The sequence below is a fragment of the Nicotiana tomentosiformis genome, chromosome 10 (assembly GCF_000390325.3).
Source record: "Nicotiana tomentosiformis chromosome 10, ASM39032v3, whole genome shotgun sequence".
NCBI lineage: Eukaryota > Viridiplantae > Streptophyta > Magnoliopsida > Solanales > Solanaceae > Nicotiana > Nicotiana tomentosiformis.
Window position 1 is genome coordinate 41,683,634 of NC_090821.1, and position 21,437 is coordinate 41,705,070.

Genomic DNA, 21,437 nt, shown 5'->3' on the forward strand with positions numbered 1-21,437 from the left:
CGATTGTTGTTTAAAAGCAGTCTAAATCTTCATAAAATAGCTTAAAATTTTGTAGACCACCTCCTTAGACTATCTTCAACAAGTTTAAATAACACCACTTCGAATATAATTTTGTGAAAATTATATTCGAAATTCAAACTTAAGTCTTCACACTTGTTCAATAATGGTGGGTAACCTTAATTTCTAATATGATTTTCGCCACCTAAATCTTAGATACCAGTTTCTAACCATGATTTGAGCTCCAAACACAACAATATATTAGAGTTTGTCAACTAACAATCAATATGACTCACAATTTTCAGATTCAACTTTGGAGGTATGAACTAAAAAAATTTAACAATGAAGATTTTGAGAGTTTCTCCTCCTGATCTGAATTGGAATACAAAACAATGATGAATACATTGCTTGCATAAATAAGGATAAATTTGTGAAGAAATTAGGCAAAACAACTCTAAAATCCAAGCAAAAAGAAAAGAATATAAGAGAAAAGGAGTAACAAATGCTTTGTTAATATATATTAGTTAAATAAAAGAAAAAATATTTCCAATTATACGCAAAATAAGCTAAATTAGGTATGATCTGAAAATATGGACCAATTATGGTTATAAACTTGGTCCAAGTGATATGGAGAGTAAAACTTCCAATTATTTATGAGCTAAATTTGGCATCCTAGGTTTCAGCAGAAACTTCAAACAGAGCTTCTAAATGACATTTTACACTTCCAAATTAGTTTTATCGATATCCGACTGTTTACGAGTCATTCCTCCTACTCCACCCAAAAAAGTATATTTTACTAGATTGGGATGGATGAATCCTTTTGTTGTGCTACTTTAGAAACGTGTTACAGCTTAAAAATACTACTAAAAGACAACGAATTATTATTAATTAATCAAAGCAAACAATCTTTTAGGAAAGTGACATATATATATATATATATATATATATATATATATATATATATATATATATCTCTTCACTTACTTATCTCTTCAAATTAAATATTAGGATTACCTAATATTTTCCATTTATAGCCACATGACTAAACTGCTGTCATGTCCAGATTAAGCAAAAGTACAATAGAAAATGGGAATCAATCCTGTTGGCCATTATAAAACAGTCAAAATCATTATTGCAATTCTTTAATTTTTGAGAATAATTTTTGTTACTAGAGTATACCTTAGTAAGACGTTTATCGAACTTGGCAAAGGAAAAAGGAAAAGAATATTGCCATTTCTTGATACATAACCAAATGGAGAAGCGGAATAATGTCGGCCATCTATAAAACAGTGAAAATCAAAATGGGTTTTACTGTAGATCCTTATGAGTCCAATATATTACCAAAAAGGGTCAAATTTATCCTTAAACTTACAAAATGATTCAAACTTACCATTAGTTAATAATTGGAATTAGATATATCTTTATCATTATTAAAATAAGTTAGATTTGTCTTTATTAACTAACAAAAGAAATTTTCGACACCTGAAAGGCTGAAACTATATTACAAGGGAAAATCATCAAATTTACCCTTGAATTACGCAAAATGATCTAGATTTGCCCATGAACTTTAAAGAACATAATCATTGTCATCTCTTTATCCTCCAAGTTCAAATGAACCACCCTCAAGCCAGCTTTAATCGAACTCAAAACAATAATCAATTGTATAAGTCAGTTTACACCTCTGTCGGGACTCCATCGCACAACTCCATCTCGAATCCTTCTCGTATCACTAACTTGCGATGCCATATCTCTACGTCTGTTGGGAAAAATAATATCCAGCCAAGGAATAATGTCTACGGTAAATAACAATAACACAAGAGAGTAATAACGACATCAAATCTTTTAACGAGGTAAAATACAATATCCGAGTTGAACAATATAAAATCACTATAATATTACAACTTGATAGTGTCAAGAGACTACTACAACTTCGAAAGAAATAAACACTCTATATTTTAAACATCTCACTACAATATTACTCTCACTCAATATTTATCTCAGAGACTATAATCTGTGGATTACTCTCTCAAACTCTCTCTGGCTTCTCTCGATTTTGATGTGTTTGATCTGAGAAGCAAATGTTTCTATTTATAGTAAGAGAACCACCCTCTTTAACCAATCAGATGCGCCGGTTTTGAAATTTGCAAGTTTGCAAGTTGCCAACTTATTTTGTCTCTGGTTGCAACTTGTTGCCAGCTTTCTCTTTTTATTTTATTTTGTTTGTTCAAACGAGTTCTACAAATCTCCCCCTTAATTTTAATTTTTCTTCTTCATTTCAAGTATTGATCTCAATCTCTGAAAATCTTCAAACTTGAGAGGCATGGTAAAAATATCCGCAACTTGATCATGAGATTTCACATACTTGAGCTCGACTTCCTTCTTGGCAATGCATTCTCTGATGAAGAGATACCTTGTATCAATATGCTTGCATCAATCATGATACACTGGATTCTTCGCGAGTGCTTGTGCGGATTTGTTGTCAATACAAATATCTGTAGCTTCAATTTGTGGCAAATTGAGCTCTTTCAATAATTTTCTTAGCCAAATAGCATGAAAGATAAAGGATGTTGCTGCAACATATTTGGCTTCACAAGTCGAGAGAGTAACTACAGACTGTTTCTTTAAACTCCAAGAAATAACAGAATCACCCAAGAAAAATACAGAACCAGTTGTGCTTTTTCTATCATCAATATCTCCCGCGTAATCACTATCACAAAATCCAACAAGGTTGAAATCACTAGAAGAAGAATAAAATAGCCCAACGTCAATCATACCTTTTAGGTAACGAAGAATTCTTCTAGTGACCTTTAAGTGAGTGGAAGTAGGAGCTTCCATGAAGCGACTTACTACTCCAACTGCAAAGAGTATATCTGACATGGTACAAGTCAAGTACCTCAAACTTCCCACAAGACTTTTAAAAAATGTGGGATCCGCTTTTTCTCCTTCATCAAACTTGGATAATTTTGTCCCGCTCTCCATCGGTGTATTCACGGGATTGCAATCGAGCACGTTGAACTTCTTCAATATCTCCTTCGTATAGCTTTCTTGAGAGATGAAAATTCCATCCTCCATCTGATTCACTTCTAGGCCCAAGTAGTATGACATGAGCCCTACGTCCGTCATCTCGAGCTCACGGGACATATCTTTCTTAAAAGCTTCAAACAAACTTGGGTTATTACCCGTAAAAATAAGATCATCAACATAAAGACAAACAAGCAAGATATCTCCATTAGTATGAACTTTAAGGTAAAGATTATATTCATGGAGACAACGAATAAACCTATTTTCTTGAAAATACTTGTCGATGCAACTATTCCATGCTCGCAGGGTTTGCTTCAATCCATATAAAGCTTTTTTCAACTTCAATATTGTATCTTCGAATCGTCTCCATGCGGGCAACAGGTGCATAGACTTCTTCATAGTCAATGCCTTGTCTTTTCTTGTAGCCTTTAGCCACAAGTCGTGCCTTGTATCTCTCCACATTTCCATCAACATTCTTCTTTGTCTTGTATACTTATTTCACTCCAATTGCTCGATGACCCGTGGGAAGAGTTGTTAACTCCCAAGTGTTGTTCTTCTCTATTGACTCGATCTCCTCCTCCATGGATTGTCTCCACTTTTTGTCTATAACAGCTTCATCAAAATTCATTGGTTCACTATCATCCAAGAGACAATATAAAAAACCAAAATTAGTAATTTCTTCTGTGTCCTCATAGAGCTCTTGAATACTCCTTGTCCTTTGCGCTTGTTCATTTGAACTTTCTTAAGAAGAGGGGGATGCAATATTGATTGGAGAAGGAGGTGGAGTTGTATCCTGCACAGGTTCCACGGTCTCTGGCTCTTCTTCATCACCAAAGTATGGAAGAAAATTATATGAAATTTCTTCCCGATCTTCCCAATTCCATGCAATTCTTCATCAAATTCAACATCACGACTCAACCACCACCTTGCCGCTGCTTGGATTGTATAACTTGTAGCCTTTTGAACTCGTATCATAGCCAACAAACACATGCTTGACACTTCGATCGTCAAGCTTCGCTTTCCCTTGTTGTGGCACATGAGCATATGCTATGCTCCCAAAGATTCTCAAATGCTTTATACTTGGCTTTCCTCCACTCCATGCTTCTTGAGGAGTTTGATCTCTAACATTTCTTGTTGGAGACCTGTTGGTCAAATAAATTGCACAAGAAATAACTTCGACCCAAAATTCCTTGGGCATACTTTTAGCTTTCAACATGTATCTAGCCATATTAAGAATCGTTCGATTCTTTCTCTCTGCAATTCTATTTTGTTGTGGTGAATAAGGTACCGTTAGAGAGCGACGAATTCCATGAGATTGACAAAAGTCATTAAATTTTTTGAAGTGAATTCGCCTTCTCTATCGGACCTTAAATCTTTTATTTCATAGCCACTTTCTTTTTTCACAAGTACTTTGGAATTTTTAAAAGCAGCAAAAGCTTCAGATTTTTGGTTTAAGAAATAAACCCAAGTCTTTCTACTAAAGTTATCAATGAAGAGCATAAATATTTACTTTTACTAAAGGAAGGTGGATTGATTGGTTCACACACATCAGTATGAACAAGCTGAAGCGGTTTGGTTGATCTTGACATGGACTCCTTTGGAAAGCTCCTCCTTGCATATTTTCCAAGAAGACAAACTTCATACAATTGATTGGGATGGTTGATTGATGGTATCCTATGCACCATGTTCTTTTCTCCTATTGATTTGAGTGCTTTAAAATTTAAGTGCCCAAATCGCATGTGCCAACACCATGATTCATCTTGCACAATAGCCTTCAAACACTTTACATCAATTGTTTGAAGAATCAGAGAAAATAATCTATTCTTTGCCATATGCACTTTAGCAATTAGAATTCCACTTGAATCTCTAAGCCAGAGATGCATATTATTTATGTGGATTTCATATTCCTTTTCAAGAAGTTGGCCCAAACTCAAAATATTACTTTATAATTTTGGCACATAATAAATATCTTAAATTAGCTTGTGACTACCATCTTTACAGGAGATCAGAATCGTACCTATCCCTTCAAATTGAATCTTTGAGGTATCTCCAAATGACACATTACCTCTCACCATTTTATTGATCTTCACAAACTTGTCTATGCATCCACACATATGACTGCTTGCTCCATTGTCCAAATACCACGAGCTACAATCATCCCTGTCTTCTCCTTGAGTGCCAGCAACAACGTTGGCTCATCTTCTTCTTTCTTGTCATCAACAAGGTTAGCTTTTTCTTCAACATTGCTACGACATTCTCAAGATTAATGGCCAAATTTATGACAATTATAACACTCAATTTTTAATTTGTCATACCTTTGTCCATTATTTTCTTGGTAGTAGCCACGTCCTCTTCCTCCTCTTTATCCACGGCCACGACCTCTGAATGTTTGGTGGATTTTAACTTCATTATTTAAGTTGTTACCATTACTTCTTCCTCTTCCATGACCGCCACGGCCTCGTCCCTGTCCATTCCCTCGATAGCTCTTTTCACCTACATAATCCTTGAAGGATGCCTGAGTTTTAAGAAGTTTCTCCAATGACACTTCTTGTCTCCTCTTGATCTTTTCTTCATGGGCTTATAAAGAACCCTCCAATTTCTCCACCATCATAGAGTTTAAATCTTTAGACTCCTCAATAGCACACACCACAAAATCAAATTTAGGTGTTAAAGTGCAAATGATCTTTTCTACCACATGGACATCTTATATGTCCTCCCTGTATCTTCTTAATTGATTCACAACAGCCTTCACTTTTGAACAATAATCCGAAATGCATTCGGATTCTTTCATTTTTTAAACTTCAAAATCAGCCCTTAGAGTTTGAAGTTTTACCTTCCTCACCTTGTCAACTCCTTGAAAATATTTTTGTAAAATCTCTCAAGCTTCCTTTGAGGTGGTAGCATCTGTCACTTTCTCAAACATAGCATCATCCAAACATTGGTGGATGAGCGTGAGGGCTTTTTGATCCTTCTTCCTTGTCTTTGCCAAGATATGTTTTTCATTTTGAGGCAGATCTTTCTCATTACCGGGTTTTGCATACCCTCAATCTACAATTTTCCATACATCCTGAGAGCCAAGAATGACTTTCATACGTAGACACCATTTCTCATAATTATCTTTTGTGAGACAGTGGTACTGAAAAGACATCGGATCATTATTCGCCATGGCTTTGATACCACATTGTTGGAAAAAATAATATCCCGCCCATGAATAATATCTACAGTAAATAACAATAACACAAGAGAGTAAAACGACACAAATTTTTTTTTAATGGGATAAAATATAATATCCGAGTGGAGAAATATAAAACCACTATAATATTACAACTTGGTAGTGTCAAGAGACTACTACAATTTCGAAAGAAATAAACACTCTTTATTTTAAATACCTCACTACAATATTACTCTCATTCAACATTTATCTCACAGACTACAATCTGTGGATTACTCTCTCTAACTCACTCTGGCTTCTCTCGATTTTGGTGTGTTTGATCTGAGAAGCAAATGCTTCTATATATAGGAAGAGAACCACCCTCTTTAACCAATCAGATGCGCTGGTTTTGCAATTTGCAAGTTTGCAAGTTGCCAACTTGTTTTGTCTCTGGTTGCAACTTGTTGCCAGCTTTCTCTTTTTATTTTATTTTATTTATTCAACTGAGTTCTACAACATCAACCTCATTATTCTAAAACAAACCATAGGTATACAAAATTCAGCTCCTAAATCATATGCAGTATTATGGAGGTCGAGATGGTATTTTGTATGAGAGAGATTATCCGAATAGGGTAACTTTTGAGTGAAACTTTTGTGTATTCTTTGTGAATGTCATAGGAGTGAAAAACAGTGGAGGAGTAACGGTGGTCTTCGAGTTGTACTTTCGAAAGTGAAGAAAATCAATTGTTATGGTGGTGATCGATATAGAGGGTTTGAGGGAGGTTGACTGCAAAAATGGGTGGTCAAATATATATATATATATATATATATATATATATATATATATATATATATATATATATATATATATATATATATTATCATAATTGAAGCAAATTTAGTTATTTTCCCATGTAAAAAAGCCAACATGTCAAAAAAAAATTTCTAGTCAATAAGGACAAATTTAGCCCCCTATTGTTTTTACGTCAAAGGTATATCCAATCCTAACTATTAGTGGAGAAAAAATCATTTCACAAAGTTCAGGGCAGATTTTGGACCTTTTTCCTTTTTAGAGTAATATAATATTTAAAGATTATTAGCTCGATTACTATAAATTTGCACCAAGCAGGGCCCATTAAACAGGAAATATCTTATATTTCAAGACCGAACCTAAGATTTTTGGTAAAATGTGCAAATTCTCATCTATTCCATCACATTTCCTAGTAACAAACTACCAATCATGCTTACTAGAAATGCTTCTTACTTAAATTAATCAACGACATATGAAAAATAAAACATAAAGAGAAAAGAGAAGCAAACACAAGCTTTAATAAATTATCTAATTTCACCATTCTAACCTAGAATTTCACATCCAGAATTTCAAAGTGTTGGGTGCATGAGTCTGTTCATCTCCTGCACAGTCAAATAAATATAAAACTCTGATTTAGAATTAATAAATTCAAGATAAATACTTTTTATATTATAAAAACACACACATATTTGATTTGAATGTTCCACAATGACAACACGCACACTAGCTCCTCTAGATCCTAAAGGGGAGCTATGTGATATTACCCCTTTCTAGAAAATTGTATAACTGAACATAGTTAAGTATAACTAATTCACTTAAACTAACATTCTTCGGTTTGAAAACAAAGTTACAACAAGTACTCATATGGAAGATATAAACGTCGATATCATAAAAGAAATCAAATTAAGTTATTTCGACAAGGTCAGTCACTGGATAAGGAAGGAAGCACACTCAAAAGTGAATTTATAGGTGGATTTTTACCTTTATCAAATGTGAGATCATTTTCATTTTCACTACTGGTTATAGTTCAGTGGAGAATTGCCATAAAAGTATAGAGGAATAATAAGCTGTGAAGATTCATAATCAATTAAACCTTGACATTTTAGTGATTTTTAAATCCTTTCAGGAGGAAGTAAAAAGAGAATCAGGGGTATACCTTATTTCTCTAAAATTATATTTTCTAATTGGTCTAATTCCTTTCATTATTTATTTCTATCTAATTTTCTGGTAAATAATAAGAAGAGGGTGTTGAAGATACTGATAAGGATCATGAATAGAGTTAGTGATTGATAATGATTGAGTCTATTCTATTACTTGTAGCAGTTACACTATGACTCTTTATTTGCATGCATTGTAGCTTAGATAGGACTCCAAAATGTATAGAACTCCTCAAGTATAATCTGTATAAATTGGCTCACAAGTGTGTAAATGATATATCAACAAAAGCAATCTCCTTCTACTCGAATTCTACTGTATTTCTCTGTATTGTATCGGAGTAGTAGTAAGATGTGCCACACAACAACCTTCCCAGATCCTTCTACTAAAAACTAAAGGCCCCAACCTCATCCTCTAATGTCTCCTTGTCACTATCAACATCTTCACTACATCACCTTATTGTTGCCTGTCCAATCAAACTTAAGCCCATTAATTATCTTATATGAAGAACACATATGTTACAACTCACGCAGGCCATAGAAGTGATCAATGAAAGCATTCCTGATGTAAGTGATTTCGCTACTGCAGGGGATAGTGCATTGGCTGCTAAAGCCAGTAGTGGAAAAGCAGTTGATGATGACTAGGAGGAGAAGGATGTATTTCTAAGGACTTGGATTTCAGGAACCAAGACTAAAGAGAGCATATATCTTATTATAGGATACTCAACACCCAAGGAGATGTAGGAATGCTCAGAGGAAGCCTACCTTCAAGCAACTAAGGACAAAGAGTTCCAACTTAAGTAACAGTTGCAAAATATTAAGTTGGGAACAAAAACTCTTGATGAATATATGAAGGAATTTAAGGGCATCTGTGATGGACTTGCATCCATACATAAGCCAATTGATGAAGACAACAAAGTTATTAACTTTGTCAGAGAAACAGGTCCTAAATATAGAACTTTTAGGACAGTGATGCTACTTAGAGGCTTTGACATGAGAGAAGAGAAGAAGAAGAAGAAGAAGAAGAAAAAGAAATGCCTCAACAAAACTACAACATGGCATTTACTGCACAAAGAGGTAGAGGTCAAGGAAACTTTAATCAGAAGAGAGGCAACAACAACTTCAATTCAAGGGGTAGAGGTTTCAGGCCTACTGGTCAAGGCAACACTAACCAGAATAATCAAACTGTGCAATCTACAAATTCTGAAAAGGGAAAGGTTTTCACTGATGCTTGTCAAATTTGTAGTAGAAATAACCTTACTGCCTTGAAATATTTTTACAGGTGGGACTATTCCTATCAATATGCAGAAGATCTTCCATAAGCTTTAGTAGTTGTTAACCTACAAAACACTGCTGGTGAGAATGATACAATGTATGTGAATTCTGGTGCAATTTTCCATATGACCAACTCAACGGGGAATTTATCCAGCCTTCAGACTTACAAATGGAACATGCAAGATAGTCGTGGGGGATAGCTCACAATTAGCAATCACACATGTGGGAAATACCGTGGAGTCAGGATTGAAAGTTAAGGAAATGCTTGTTGTTCCTAATATAAAAAAGAATCTTCTGTCAGTAGACAATTTTTGTACTCTTGAGTTTGATGATTCTGATTTTCTTGTTAAGGACAAGAAGTCGGGAAAACCAATGACCAGGGGAGATAAGAGAGGAGGACTATATGCATTAGAAGATAACAACATCTATGCCTTGACTGCATCACAGGATTGGAAGAAGACAGATAGTATTTAACATTCTAGATTGGGGCACCCTAGTTTAAAGTCTTTAAAGTTTTTGAGTAGCAATAAATCTATTGATATTAGAAGTTGGAATAAATTGCCTACTATTTGTACCAGTTACAAGTTAGGAAAAAGTTGTAAGCTTCTTTTTGAATTGAGAAATAAAATTGAGAAGGGAACTTTGCATAAAATTCATAATGATATCTGGGGTCCAGCTTCTGTTCACACTACTAGAAATTCGGTAAAAATCGACCAACGTTGGTCGGTAATGGCCAAAAATTGATCAAAATGCGACCATTTACATGTGGACGGTATTTTTGTGGTCGGAAAGGAATACCGACCAAAGTTGGTTGGAAATTACCGACCAAAGTTGGTCGGAATTTTAATTATGTAATAAAAAAATTCACCATCTGGGAATCGAACCGGGGTCTGTACTGTGGCAGAATACTAATCTACCACTAGACCATTGGTACATTTTGTTTTAAGACTGTCTTTTATTTGATTTATACTCTTTAATTATATTTTCGCACGAAAATAACCGACCAAAGTTGGTTGGTTTTATTAAAAAGTAAAATTACCGACCAAAGTTGGTCGGTTTTTTTAAATGACCCGCCGAATTAACCGACCAATTTTGGTCAGATTTTTTAATATTAATTTTTATTTATTTTAATTGAAAAACCGACCAAAGTTGGTCGGTTTCTTGAAACATAAATTTCGCAGGACTCAAAAATAGTTTCTCGCATTTTTGCACCAAAGAAAACTGACCAAAGTTGGTCGGTTTCGTAAAAATTTTTTTTTTTTTTTGAAAAACCGACCAACTTTGGTCGATTTTTGCCGAATTTCTAGTAGTGTCAATCTTCTCTGAGATATTATGTGATATTTGTGGATGATAATAAAAGATACACCTGGCTTTATCCCATGAAGAAGAAATTTGAGCTCTTTGAAAACTTCCTTAAATTCCAGAAAATGGTACAAAGAGAGTTTTCAAAGACTATTAAAAAATTTCAAAGTGATGGAGGTGGTGAATTCATCAGTAGTGAGTTTGTTAAGCATTGGAAAAATGTGAAATTATTAGGTGAATATCTTGTCCTAATATCCCTGAACAAAATGAAATTTCTGAGAGAAAACACAAATATATAGTGGAAACTGGCTTGATAATGTTGTTTCATGGTAAGAAGACTCAGTTTTTGTGGGTTGAAGCTTTTCTAATGGTTGTATTTTTAGTAAACATGCTACCCTCATTAACAACAACAATAACGAACCCAGTGTAATCTCATAAATGAGGTCTGGGGTAGAAAGTGTATACGCGGACCTCACCATTACATTATAAAGATAAAGAGGTTATTTTCGATAGACCCTCGACTCAAAGAACAATGAAAATAAAGCAACGAAGCAACAAACAATAGTATCAATAATGTAATATGGTAATGGACACGAATGACACAACCTGTAATAATAAAGAACAATGAATAATAAAAAACTGAAATAGTCCTAGTACTACTGGTAAGCCTAGGAAAAATACATTACTACCTATCAACCTTCAACCCTAATCCTCGACCTCCACATCTTCATATCGTGGGTCTTATTCTCGGTAAGCTGAAGAAATGACATATCCTGCCTAATTATCTCCCCCCAATACTTCTTTGGCCTACCTCTATCCTTCCTCAGACCCGCCATGGTCAATCTCTCATACCTCATAACTGGAGCATCTGTGTCTCTCATCTTCACATACCCGAACCATCTTAGCCTCAATTTTTGCAACTTTTCCTTCACAGATGTCACTCCCACCTTATCCTTAATAACTTCATTCCTAATCCCGTCTTTCCAGGTATGTTCATAAATCTATCTCAATATCCTCATTTCAGCTAATTTTATCTTCTAGACATGGGACTTCTTGACGGGCCAGCACTCAGCCCCATACAATATAGTCGGTCTAACCACCGCTTTGTATAACTTACCCTTAAGTCTATGTGGCACATTCTTATCACACAAAACCCTTGTCGCGAGCCTTTATTTTATCTGTCCCGCTCTAATATGATTGAGTAACATCCTCGTCAATCTCTCCAATTTCCTTGGATAATATACCCAAGATACTTGAAACTATCTTTTTGGGGGATGGCTTGAGAATTAATCTTCACTTTCACTTCTGCTTCATGCAACACATCACTGAACTTGCACTCCAATTACTCAATTTTTGTCCTACTCAACTTAAGATCTTTAGACTCCATCGTCTATCTCCAAACATCTAACCTAGCATTCTGCCTCGCATCTCGTCAATCAAAGCTATGTCATCAGCAATTAACATACACTATGGAACCTCCCCTTGTATGTGTCGCGTCAACACATCCAAAGATAGGGCAAACAAAAATAGGCTAAGAGGCGATCTCTGATGCAACCACATCTCTACTAGGAAATGATCTAAGTCTCCTCCTACAGCCCTCACCCGAGTCTTTGCTCCCTCGTACATATCCTTAATCATCATTATGTACACTACCGGGACACCGCTAGCCTCCATACATCTCCATAGGACCTATCTCAATGCTTTATCATAGGCTTTCTCTAGGTCAATAAACACCATATGCAAGTCCTTCTTCCTCTCCCTATACTGCTCCATCAATCTCCTCACAAGGTGAATGGATTCTGTAGTTGACCGTCCCAGTATAAAGCCGAACTGTTTCTCGAAAATAGTTACACTTCGCTGCACCCTTCTCTCCACCACCCTCTCCCAAACTTTTATAGTGTGACTCAGCAGCTTGATACCCCTATAGTTGTTACAGTTTTGGATATCACCATTATTTTTATACAACGGGATCATCAAACTCTATGGCCAATCTTCAGGTATCTTCTTCATTCTGAAAATAACATTAAACAAACCAGTAAGCCACTCCGAGCTTGACCGACCCACTTCCTTATGAAATTCCATTGGGATCTCGTCAGACCCAGTTGCCTTACCCCTGCTCATCTTCTGCATTGCCCCCTCAACCTCCTCGCTTTTAATACGCCTACAAAACCCAAAATCTATTTGCCTCTTTGAGTTTTCTAACCCATCCATCACGATGTTCCTGTCCCTTTCCTCGTTCAAGGGTCTATGTAAGTACTTATGCCATTTACGTCTGATAAATGCCACTTCCACCAATACCTTACCATTCTCCGTCTTTGATGCACCTCACTTGATCCAAATTCCGAGCCTTTCTCTCCCTAATCTTGGCTAACCCATACAACTTTCGATTACCTCCTTTGCCCCCAAGATTCTCATACAATTGCTCAAAAGCTATATTCTTAGCCACCATAATTTTGCCTCTTTCCTTGCGTTCTTATAACACTCCCTACACGTCCTCTTCTCCTACTCGTCTGTGCTCCCCACTAGCTTCGGATATGCCGCTTTCTTAGCTTTCACTTTTTCTTGGACCTTCCCATTCCACCGCCAGTCCCCTTTGTGGCCTCCCGAATAACCCTTCGTGATCCCTAGCACCTATCTAGCAGCTTCATTAATATAGTTTGCTCTCGTGGTCCACATACTACTCCTCCAAGCCCCCACGTCCAACAACTTCTCTCTCAACTCTTGAGCTTTTTCCTTAGTCAATGCTCTCCACTTAATCTTAGGTTGGTCATACACCGCTCTCTTTTTCCTTGATCTCTTGGCCTCCAAGTCCATTACCAAGAGCCTATGTTGCGTCAACAGACACTCACTTGGGATAACCTTGCAATCAGTGCAAAGGCCCCTATCACCTCTACTAAGGAGAAGGTAATCAATCTGAGTCCTAGCTACCTTACTCCAGAAAGTGACCAAGTGGTCTTCCCTATTTTGAAAACACGAGTTAACTAACACCAAGTCAAAAGCTTTAGCAAAATCCAACAACGAGATACCACCCTCGTGAGTAACTCCAAAACTGAACCTGTTATGTACCTCGTCATAGCCCCTAGATGCCTCCCCAATATGGCTATTAAAATCACCCCCTATGAAGAGCTTCTCGATGTATGGAATACCACAGACAACCTCGTCCAAATCATCCCAGAAGCGCCTTTTGACCTCCTCGCCCAGGCCCACTTGAGGCGCGTAAGCACTAATCACGTTAAAAGTGACCCTACCAACCACTAGCTTAATAGTCATAAGCCTATCATTCACCCTCCTAACATCCACCATTAACTCCTTGAGATACCTATCAACTAGAATACCTATCATGTTCTTAACCCAAATACCTCCTGAATACCATAGTTTAAACTCGTTGACATCCCGAGCCTTCGTACCCACACATCTTGTCTCCTGGACACACGCTATATAAATCTCCCTCTTCTAGAAAATCCTCCCTAACTCTATAGATTTACCCGTCAGTGTCCCTATGTTCCAAAATCCCACTCTCACCCTATTTGATCCCTTAACCACCTTTGCCCCCCCCCGGTCCACCCAAGGATATGATCCTACTCTACCATCGCTCCGAATAGCCACTACACCAGCAAAGAAACTAAGGAATATATACTAAAACTTCAACTACTACAAATATAAACAAGCAGGTAAAGCTTCAATATAAACCAAAAATTTACTTAGGCATACAAAAGATACAGTGACTCAACTAATGGTAGAGAAAGGTAAGCAAGCCGAAGTAAATGCAATAGTTAAGGGTAAAAGGCAGACAACAAAGATATTAACAAGTGAGATTATAAATTCTAAGCAAGAACGATAGAACCTGGAATATAAACAGATGCCAAAAAAATGATTCTGACCAACAACAACTATATTCTAGAAATTCCCACGCGCCGCTCGCCTCTTGCTGCCCGCGCATGAGACTCACGCGCCTGCTTAGGATCACCGAAAAGCTGCCTCTGTACAAAAACTTTTGCGGCCGCTGATAGGTCTATAAATTCAACGAGCAACAAGCAAGAAAAGGGTGGGAGAAGAAGATAAAGAAGGTGCCTCCCATTGTTGCCGCTGCTGCTAGGGTAGTGAGACTCGGCGAAAGAAAAAAAGGAGAAAAAAGAAGATGGGAGTAGAAGAGAAGAGGGATAGGGGAGGAGGAAGAAAGAGGAAGAATAGAAAAATGGGAAGATAAATAGACGGGACATGCTACCCTCATTAGTTCTAAAAAATGAGACCCCTTATATAAAGTTATATGGTGCTTCCCCAAATTATAAAAACTTGAAGGTCTTTGGTTGCAGATGTTATCCCTGTGTAAAGGGACAAAATAAGTTCTCACCAAAAATATATCCATGTGTGTTTATTGGTTACAACAGCCTACACAAAGGATATATGTGTTTTCATCCACCATTTATGAGGGTCTTTATATCGAGGCATGTGGTATTTGATGAAGTTGCATTTCCCCAAGAGCAGCCTGAACAGTCTCACACTGATACTTCGACTTACTTAGCCACTTTTCTTGAGTTTTTTCCTAATCTACAGGACAATGCTGAGACAACAGAGGAGACAATTGCTTAAGAGGAAGTGTTACACACAGATATATGACATGATCATGTTATTCATGATGATGCAACTAATGTTCATACAGTTGCAGGACATGATTATGTTGTTCTTGATGATACAACTGATGTCCACACTCCTCATGACAGTCATCTTTCTAATCAAGACTAGTATGTAGACTTGAACAATACAATTAGTAAGGACAATGGTAGTGCTGAGCAGAACGAAGACCTGGAAAGTTAGTCCACAACAAGTGCATATGTTAAGGGCTCATATTGTGAGATGTAAACAAACTATCTTAGTTTATGATCCATAAGGTATACAACTTGAAGTTGATCTATCAAAATGGTTTAATAGTGAGCACAACATACTGCGCCATCTCCCTCAGATGAAAATGACCTCACACAAGAGCAAGGTACTCATAATTCCTTACTGGTATGCAACAATGCAGGAGGAAATTGATGCATTACACAAGAACAAGACTTGGATGTGTGTCCCAAAACTTGCACACATGAATATAGTTGGCTCAAAGTGGGTTTTTAAAACCAAGGTGAAGTCGATTGCACTATAGATAGGTACAAAGCCAGGCTTGTTGTAAAGGGGTACTCTCAACAAAAAGAAGTTAACTTTGAAGAGACATTCGGTCTTGTGATCAAGGCAACTACCATAAGAGTGATCCTCTTAGTTGCAGTCAGTTTACACAGCCCCATCTGACAACTTAGGGCATGTTTGGCCATAAGAATAGTTTTACTTTTTTTTTTTGAATTTATTTTGGAATAAGTATTTGGGCACAAAAATTTTAAATTTTACTTGAAGTTGAATTTCAGAATTTTTTGAAAATTTTAAAAACTGTAAAAAGCTGTTTTTCAAAATTTTCACTTCAAATTACTTATAATAATTCAAAAAATAACTCCAAATTGTATTCATATCCAAACACAACTCTAATTTTTAATGTACCATTTTCACTTGAATTTTTGAATTACTTTTTTAGAATTTTATAATTCTTATGTCCAAACGTCCACTTAATGTCAAAAATGTATTTCTACATGGGCATTTTTAGGAGGAAGCCAACATGAGCCAACCCCCAAGTTTTGTTGATTCAAATAACCCAAATCATTTTTGCTTTCTAAAAAGGGTATTGTATGGCCATAAGCAGGCACTTGGGGTCTGGTTTGATAGGTTTAGTTTCTATCTACTCCACCTTGGTTTCAAGTGTGGTAGAGCAGACTCTTCATTATTTGTACTACAATGCAAGAGAGGAATAATCTTGTTGCTTCTGTGTGTGGATGACATAGTGGTTACAGGAAACTTTTCTGAGTTCATTGTAGAGTTAGTTATAGGTCTTGGAAAGGAGTTTGCCATGAAAGACCTTAGACCTTTGCATTTCTTTCTAGGTATAGAAATTAGATACTTCAATGGAGGTATTCATCTGAATCAAGGCAAGTATGCTGCAGAATTTCTAAAAAAGACTGGCATGGCTCTTGCTAAGGCAGTCAGTGCACTATTGGCACAAAAGCATGGACTACAACAGGCTACAGGAACAGTTGATGCCTTTGCATACAAAAGTATTTTAGGAAGCCTTTAATACCTCACAATAACCAGGCCTGACTTATCACATGATGTGAACCTGGCAAGTCAGTTCATGCAAAATTCAAATAGTGAACATCTTCAAGCTGTAAAAAGGATTCTCTGGTATGTAAATGGAACCACTCAGTATGGGCTCAGGCTGCTTGCAGGGTCACCTCTAAGGCTATATGCCTTCTCTGAAGCAGACTGGGGAAGATGTGCCACAACAAGGAGGTCAACTACATGGTATACAATTTATCTGGGTGCAAATTGTATCTTGGGAATCTAAGAAGCAGAATACAGCGGTAAAGTCCAGTGCTGAGGCTGAATATAAGGCACTAGCCTCGACTGCAACTGGAGTTACTTAGATAACTTATATTCTTAGAGATATTGGTGTGTCCTTAAAGACAACTCCGGTCTTGTTTTGTGATAATCTCAGTGCATTGTATATGATAGTAAATCCAATCTTACATCCAGAACAAAACTTGTAGAGATGGATTATCATTTTGTGATAGCAAAGGTAGCTAGTGGACAACTTGTCACACACTTTATTCGATAAAAGGATCAGCTGGCATACATTCATACCAAGGCAGTGTCTAAGAAATATTTTGTAACTTTTCGGAGCAAGCTAGGAGTGGATATTCTTGGAGGAAAGTGTTGAAGACACTAATAAGGATCATGGATAGAGTTAGTGATTGACAGTGATCGAGTCTATTCTATTACTTGTAGTAGTTACACTAGGACTCTTTACTTGTATGTATTGTAGCTAGATAGGACTAAATAAGTAGGTCTCCTCAAGTTAAATATGTAGAACTCCTCAAGTGTAATCTGTATAAATTGGTGCACAAGTATGCAGATGATATATCAACAAAAGTAATCTCCTTCTACTTGACTTCTATTGTGTTTCTCTGCAGAGAGCATTGTAAATCACGTGGAGATTGTTAATCTGGCAAACTCCGCGGTCCAAATATGCCCTTGTACTATACAAAATTGAGCACAATTACCCTTCGTTAATACTTTAGCTCAAGTATGCCCTTACCGTCACATAGTTGGTCCATATATGACCTTAGAGTTACACAGTTGGCCCATATATGGCCTTTTCGAAACGGAATTCACCCTAACTAATTAGCTCTTTCGTTAATTATATTAAAGCGTATTACAAACACTATTTCCTTTTTATTAGTACTTTTTTCTTTACCTTTCTCTTTTCTTTCTTCTCTTTTCTTTTCTTCTCTTTTTTTTTACTTTTTTTTTCTCCCTTATCCGTTTTCTCCTTTACTGATGTCTTCTCCATTTTCGTCACCAATTTCACTTGACAAAACTCATGAATTCCAATTACTAAGAAAATTCTCCCATAAGGTAATCAAGTTTCAATTTCACTAGCCCTCTAAATGAATGAAATTAAATTGTTCCAAAAATTATGGTTTAAACGTTAAAATAATAAAAACATCTCAACCTTTAACAATACTCAAAAGACCAAAATATTTAAATTGTTTCCAGAAAGATAATTTAATGATTAAAAGCCTAGAGTTCAAGTTGTAGTGTTATAAATTTGAGTTGTTAGTCTTTTTTCATCTTTTTTCAGCTGGACATTTTCTATCTTTTTTATTAACTATGTAAATTAGGTGTGTACATGGGATGACTTGGTTTGATTTTTATCAAAATCAAACCAAACCAATTATATCGGTTTGGATTGTTCGGTTTTGTTGGATTTTTCGAGTTTTTTGTTACATAAATATTATTTCAATCTTACTTTGTTAAATTTTTTAGAACTAAATATATGTTCAGTAAAAATTTAAAAATTGACAAACATATGATCTATTAAAATATTCTTATGCGAGAATTTTTTTTAGTAATTGGAATTTATGAGTTTTGTCAAATGAAATTGGTGACGAAAATGGAGAAGACATCAGTAATGGAGAAAATCTGATAAGGGAGAAAGAAAAAAGAAAAAAAAAGAGAAGAAAAGAAAAAAGAAGAAAGAAAAGAGATATGTAAAGAAAAAAGTACTAATAAAAAGGAAATAGTGTTTGTAATACAATTTAATACAATTAACGAAAGAGCTAATTAGTTTGAGTGAATTCCGTTTCGAAAAGGGCATATATGGGCCAACTGTGTAACTCTAAGGGCATATATGGACCAACTATGTGACGGTAAGGGCATATTTGAGCTAAAGTATTAACGAAGGGCAAATGTGTTCAATTTCGTATAGTATAAGGGCATATTTGGACCTTTTCCGTAGAATATATGATGCCTCTTTCTTTTGCAGTGACGATAATATCCCTTAAATTTCTTTAAGGCAATACACACAATTTCTTCTTCTTTTTTCTCCTTAATCTTGTAAAAACTGAGAGAAAATTGTAAACCATTATTTGGGCTTTTTCTTTTATAAAATAACCAATCTTTGAAAGTTTGTTGAAAAGTAACCATTTTTTATGCGGAAACATCATGAAAGTGCCACCAATTTCGAATTTAAACATGAAATATCCTGAATTTCACACAGAATTATATCATGAAGTTTTACCTTTTTAAGTTTGAAATTTATAACACTCTCATAGATATAAAAAAATTAGCTATTTTGTAATGATTTTTGAAACTGTGACTGTTTTCAATTACAAGTCCGAAAAATATTTATTTTTGAACTTTACCCCTGCTTTGGAGACCAAAAACTTATTTTCGTCGCGTCCATCAAATAAGCCTTTGGGGCTAATATTTTTCTAATGTGAACGATTAATCTTCTAATTACAAAGAACATGAAAACCTTTTTAATCCCTTGATTAAATAAAGGAATGCAGTAGCTCCTAAAGTTTGATTCCCTTTTAAGGCATCATTTTTCTTAAAAAATTGCTCTTCCTAAATCTTAAGATTAGACTTATATAAACGGATCAAGGTTCTCTTTTACTATTTAGTAAAGTTATTCCTATAATATCACTGATCTGAATTGTCTGATTAAATATCATTATCATACTCTTTATAAGTGATTATTGTCGCACCTTCCCGACTTCTATGTTCCAGCTTTTTACCATCTGACGTCATATCCGAATTTCTTTTATGTTCTAACCTTCCACTTTCATGTAATATTATATGCCAATTGTATTTTTAATATGACCGTAGTATTCAGATTTACTTACACTTCTCCGGTTATTTTTATTTCATCGAATACTTGCTAGATCCATTTATATTATTTAAGATACTCCATCTCCCACTAAATTTTGTTGATCTTTTCTATCAAACTTGTGTCTGAATTATTTCACTTCTAATACGAGGTTCTCTGTTTTAAACAATTAGCTCAACTTTTTATTTTAACCAACTTGCACCTAAGAGTATATAAGCTTCGTTTAAATATGTAAATCTAGGCTATCAAGCAAGGAAAAATACATTATGAACTTGTTTCTGGGTCAAATTTGATCAATTTTTAGTCAACAGGACCATGTGGATTTGAGTATGGAGCGAGACCGCAAGAGACACGTTCTTGAGGGCATTTTTGGCATTAAAAGACGATGGCTTTGACTCTGCGAGGACTACTTGATCATGGCCGTTTGGTTGCTTGTGAAAACGAAACAGAAGGTAATAAAGAATAAAATATTTAGAATTTGGATAATACACATGGAAAAAGCACTAAGAATGGCCATATTATCTTGTGATAATTGTATATATATAGCACCTATTGGCTATAATGCTTTAAGAATGCGCCTTTATATATATATATATATATATATATATATATATATATATATATATATATATATATATATATATATATATATATATATAAATAAGATCTCTATCATCTAAAAATCCTAACAATAGTGAGAGGATTGTTTTACTAATTTTATTTAACTCTACCACATGCCTCTTCATATGTGCGCTTGATTTTTTTTTCTTGGTCAGATTATAATAATATTTTTGTTATGTTGTACTAGACAAGAAATTAGAACCTTTCTCTGTCTCTGAGATGATAAGATTCAAAAAGTATGCATCTCCTCGTCCAATATTTAAGGTAATTGGACGACTAATTCATCCAACGTCATGAAAAATCTAAATGAGTTCCTTGGGCTATTATCGAGCCCAAATACATGCGTATTATGTGAACTTCTATAATATTTTATAAAATTATTCATTTTTCGTTTTAATGTGAGAGTTGCCTAAGATATTCTTAAAAAGCTCACAACCTAAAAATTTGTCAACCCTGCTTGACCCGTCCCCGTCGGTCTGCCATCCGATACGGAGGTCACATTATATATCCCTGACATATTTATGTAAAATATGATTTTGTGCTAGAATTTATTTGGACAAATGATTTCTCTTTGGTTTCTTGACTAACTTTAATTTTTTAACAACCGTCATAGGTTTAAGGGTATATCTAATACTTAGTGTAATTTATCAGGTTAAAGCGCACGAACTAGAGAAAATAAACTTAGCTCTTGTTTGGTCATAAATTTTGGCAACCTTTTTTTTAATTTCTTTTAAAAAATTATTTGCTCATGGAATATGATCAGTTTTTGAAAAAATATTCAAGTTCTCAAAACTGATTTAGGCTAGTTTTTTGGTGAAAATTTTTCTTCCACTCACAAAAATTCAACTTTTT

At 35.4% G+C, this 21,437-nt stretch overlaps 2 protein-coding genes and 1 long non-coding RNA gene across 3 annotated transcripts; all 3 read right to left on the reverse strand.

Moving 5' to 3' along the window:
• Positions 1–1,287: 1,287 nt before the first annotated feature.
• LOC138900629 (uncharacterized) lies at positions 1,288–2,870 on the reverse strand. The gene is made up of 2 exons (XR_011411743.1): positions 2,772–2,870; positions 1,288–2,567 (listed from the first exon to the last, which is right to left on the reverse strand). It is a non-coding gene; the product is annotated as an uncharacterized lncRNA (long non-coding RNA).
• A 9,821-nt stretch (positions 2,871–12,691) lies between these two features.
• Positions 12,692–13,160, reverse strand: LOC138900071 (uncharacterized). Its single transcript, XM_070186775.1, has 2 exons — positions 13,015–13,160; positions 12,692–12,872 (listed from the first exon to the last, which is right to left on the reverse strand). Exons 1-2 carry the CDS (start codon positions 13,158–13,160, stop codon positions 12,692–12,694), a joined length of 327 nt encoding a protein of 108 aa, XP_070042876.1.
• A 182-nt stretch (positions 13,161–13,342) lies between these two features.
• Positions 13,343–14,053, reverse strand: LOC104088598 (uncharacterized). Its single transcript, XM_009593305.1, has one exon. It carries the CDS (start codon positions 14,051–14,053, stop codon positions 13,343–13,345), a length of 711 nt encoding a protein of 236 aa, XP_009591600.1.
• Between the last annotated feature and the right edge of the window lie 7,384 nt (positions 14,054–21,437).